Here is a 3,804-nt window from a genome sequence, read left to right as displayed (position 1 = left end):
TTGTCCTCATTTTGTCATTGTAATTTTATGTTGAGAGGATTAGGGTGGGACTGTAACATCACCCTTACTCAGGTCACCTCCCTCATCTAACGTGAAGGGATTTGCCCTGGGGCGTGGCCTGCACCACCTGTTATCTCTCAAGAGGGAAATAGTAAGGGAAACAAGCAGAGAGATGGGAACCTCATATTACCAAGAAAGGAGCCCTAATAGCAGAGCACGTCCTTTGGACCCAGGGTGCCTGCACCTGAGAAGCTCCTCAACCAGGGGAGGATTGAGGACAAGGACCTTCCTTCAGAGCTGACAAAGAGAGAAAGCCTTCCCCTGGAGCTGAAACCCTGAATTTGGATTTGTGACCTACTAGGCTCAGAGAGAATAAGTTTCTCTTTGTTAAAGGCATTAACTTGTGGTATTTCTGTTGTAGCAGTACTAGATGACTAAGACACTGAATAAATGTTCAGTGAAGGTCTAAAAACCCTGACAATTTTTCAGATATAGTTTGTTCAATCTTAGCTTTTGTAATAAGCTCTTTGACTTCTCTAGTCTCTTCGTAAGAAAGAAAACACTTATTTTGCACAAGGTACTTTACAAAATTATCTCATTTAGTCCTCACACATTCGTACACAGCAGTTAGTATTAATCTTACTTTCAAAGAGGATAAGGAAACTAAAGCATTAGAAAATTTTCGGAAGATTTTACATCTAGTGACTGGTAGAATCAGAATTAGAGTACTGGTAAGTACCATTCAGTATGACCTGTGTCATATCCTGTCTTGAGTGGGAGAGTAAAGACAGTGAAAAGAATGCTAAACCTCTAGCTAAAGAGTCACAGGGTCAGTTCTGACACATTCTAATGAAAGTTACTTTTTTCCATGAACTTGTATTTTATCATGCTAAAAATGTGTTTTCGTTTTTAAGATGGGTGATGATTATACAGAGGTTTATTTTATTGTTTATACCTTAAACTTATGTTATCAGTATTCCTTTATATGTTTATGCACTTAATAAAGTTATTTTATAAAAGTAGAAAGAAATAATTTACTAAATAAATGACAATATGAGTAGCATTTTAAATACCCCTGAGCCATACCACTGAGACCTAGGAGGTATCCTAGACATCCCCTGATCCAGTCCTATTATTTTCTAAAGTTTGTGATTGAGGCCTCACTTTACCAAAGGAATAAAACAATAGTTGAGCTGAAACTCGATTGTTCTGATTTCCACTTGACTGATATTCCCTCTTTATTTTGATAAGTGAACAGTTGCTTTCCCAGCAGGCAAATAAGATAGTCACAGTGAGGCTAGGGGGCTGGGCTGCTGGGTGGAGACTCCAGGAAGCCTTGGCACAGAAGCCTTCTCAGAGCGCGCTTCACCTCCTTGTTCCGCAGAGTGTAAATGAAAGGGTTGAGCATTGGAGTGACCATTGTGTAGAAGACAGCAGGGGCCCCAGCTCCTGCCCCACTGGAGCGAGGCTGCAGGTAGATACACACAGGTGGCATGTAGTACAAGAGCACCACTGTGAGGTGTGCAGTGCACGTGGAGAAAGCACGCTGCCGCCCCTTAGCTGTGCGGATCTCCAGCACAGCGGCCACAATAAAGACGTAGGATATGACGATTAGGACCAGACAGCCTGCAGCCACAATGCCAATGTTGGCAAGGATGACAATCTCATTGATGGTGGTGTCTGCACAGGCTAGCTTCAGCACAGGGGGAATGTCACAGAAGAAGTGGGCAATGTGGTGAGGTCCACAGTAGAGCAGGCGGAAGGTGAGGGAGGTATGGATTGCAGAGTGAACAGCACCTATGGCCCAGGTGATCCCAGCCAGCCTGGCACACATTTGCCTATTCATGGTCACTGGGTATTGCAGGGGTTGACAGATAGCCAGGTAACGGTCATAGGCCATGACAGTGTAAAGGAAGCACTCAGTACTGGCCAGGAAGTGGAAGCAGTAAAGTTGAACAGCACAGCCCTCAAAGGAAATCACCCTTCCATCCAGAGTCAGGAGACCTGCCATTACCCTGGGCACTGTCACTGTACACAAACATGTATCCAGGAAGGAAAGGTGCCCAAGGAAGTGGTACATGGGGGAGCGGAGATGAGGATCAGAGCCCACAGTTAAGAGAATGAGGAGATTCCCAGTCATGGTGATGCTGTAGATAAGGAGCAAGAGGAGGAAGAAGAGGGTAGGATGTTCAGCTGTGTACATCAGGCCCCCCAGACAGAAGTAGCTCACCATAGTCTGGTTGGGGTATTCTGTCTTCACAGCCATTTTCTCAAACAGAGTGGTTATTTATCTCCTTACAGCAAAACAGATATCAACGGATGTAATAAATAGGCATTTACCCTTTGGCATCGAGTCGATTCTGACTGATAGTGACCCTATAGGACAGAGTAGAACTGCTCCATAGTGCTTCCAAGGAGCGCCTGATGGATTCAAACTGCTGACCTTTTGGTTAACAGCCGGAGCTCTTAACCACTGCACCATCAGGTTTCCCAGGCTTTTACCTGTCGTGAAATATTTTTATCCATTGGGCTAAGCCATCTTGGTCTTGCTCACTCAGCAGGAGATACACAGTGTTATTTCCCTGTTCTGTCCTTTTTTTTTAGCATTTTCTTGCTACCTATTTCATATTAAAAGTCTCATTCCTTCATAATGAAGCTTTTCAATATGAGATCTGCAATATTTATGAAGTACGTAAAGGTCTGTCAGGATTATTTGGAGAAATGTACCTCCTAAATAATACCAATATAAGCATGCAAATCACGCTCCCATTGGGTATATACATATTTTTATATGGTCCAGAATTGTGATGTCCTCGTCCTCCTAATTGGTTCTGCCATGCTATAGATGTGGGTAGGCAGGTTTTTATCTTCTGGGGACCTTGCCTAGAGTTTTTAGCCCTATTACATCAGCCAAGAACAGGGCAGCCCCACACTTCCCTCTAGCATTGGGAGTTCTTTGGAATTTCAACTACCAACAACCCTCCAGTGTATGACAAGGAGGCCTTGGGGAGTTGACTGAATAATTATCAGGATAAATTGTGCAGTATATTTCATGCTTGTCCTGTAAAACTTTGTTTCCTTAACCTTTTAGGAAGTGTCCACTTCTGCTTTTGGTTGAGCCTTTCCATTGGGCCAGAATTGAAATGGAAGAACTCTCTTTGATTTTTTTCTCATGTTACCTACTACATCTAATTAGACGTTGAAGTATGTACAAATGTTCTTTAAACTGCCTTTTCTGGTATCTGTTCAATTATCGCAAATGTTTCTTAACCCCACCATTGATTATACGTAGATTTTCACGGTGGTCCTTTCTGTGCCATCTCTCAATCATTCCTCTAATCTAACAAAGGATTCTGCATTCAACTGCTTTGTCAGTCTTTAGGCAACATATGTGATTCATTTCTCCCCTTTATTAGTCTCCACTGCCTAAAGCATAAAGTACCTCTCAGTCTGCTAGTCATAGTTTTTTATTTTTATTTACTATGTTTTAAGTGAAATTTTACAATTTAATTTAGTCTCTTATCAAAAACTTACACACACCTTGCTACGTAACCAGCTTCTCTACTCCTAATGTGACAGCACACTCCTCCTCTCTGCCCTGTATTTGCCCTGTCCATTCAACCACCTCCTGTCCCCCTCTGCCTTCTCATCTCACCTCCAGACAGGAGTTCCCCACATAGTCTCCTGTGTCTACTTAAGTCAAGAAGCTCGCTCCTCACCAGTATCTCTTTCTGTCTTATAGTCCAGTCCAATCCGTGTCTGAAGAGTTGGCTTCAAGAATGGCTCCAGTCTTGGGCTAATACA

General features: G+C 43.0%; 1 protein-coding gene across 1 annotated transcript; it reads right to left on the bottom strand.

Annotated features, from left to right (window-relative positions):
* Positions 1 to 1,124: 1,124 nt before the first annotated feature.
* LOC100665543 (olfactory receptor 10S1-like) lies at positions 1,125 to 2,474 on the bottom strand. Its single transcript, XM_003418277.3, has one exon. The coding sequence runs from the start codon at positions 2,264 to 2,266 to the stop codon at positions 1,298 to 1,300; it is 969 nt and encodes a 322-aa protein (XP_003418325.1). The 5' UTR covers positions 2,267 to 2,474; the 3' UTR covers positions 1,125 to 1,297.
* Positions 2,475 to 3,804: the final 1,330 nt, after the last annotated feature.

This window comes from Loxodonta africana, chromosome 15 (genome assembly GCF_030014295.1).
Source record: "Loxodonta africana isolate mLoxAfr1 chromosome 15, mLoxAfr1.hap2, whole genome shotgun sequence".
Classification (NCBI taxonomy): Eukaryota; Metazoa; Chordata; class Mammalia; order Proboscidea; family Elephantidae; genus Loxodonta; species Loxodonta africana.
The sequence above is the reverse complement of the archived record's forward strand: the minus strand, read 5'-3'. Positions and strand labels throughout refer to the sequence as shown.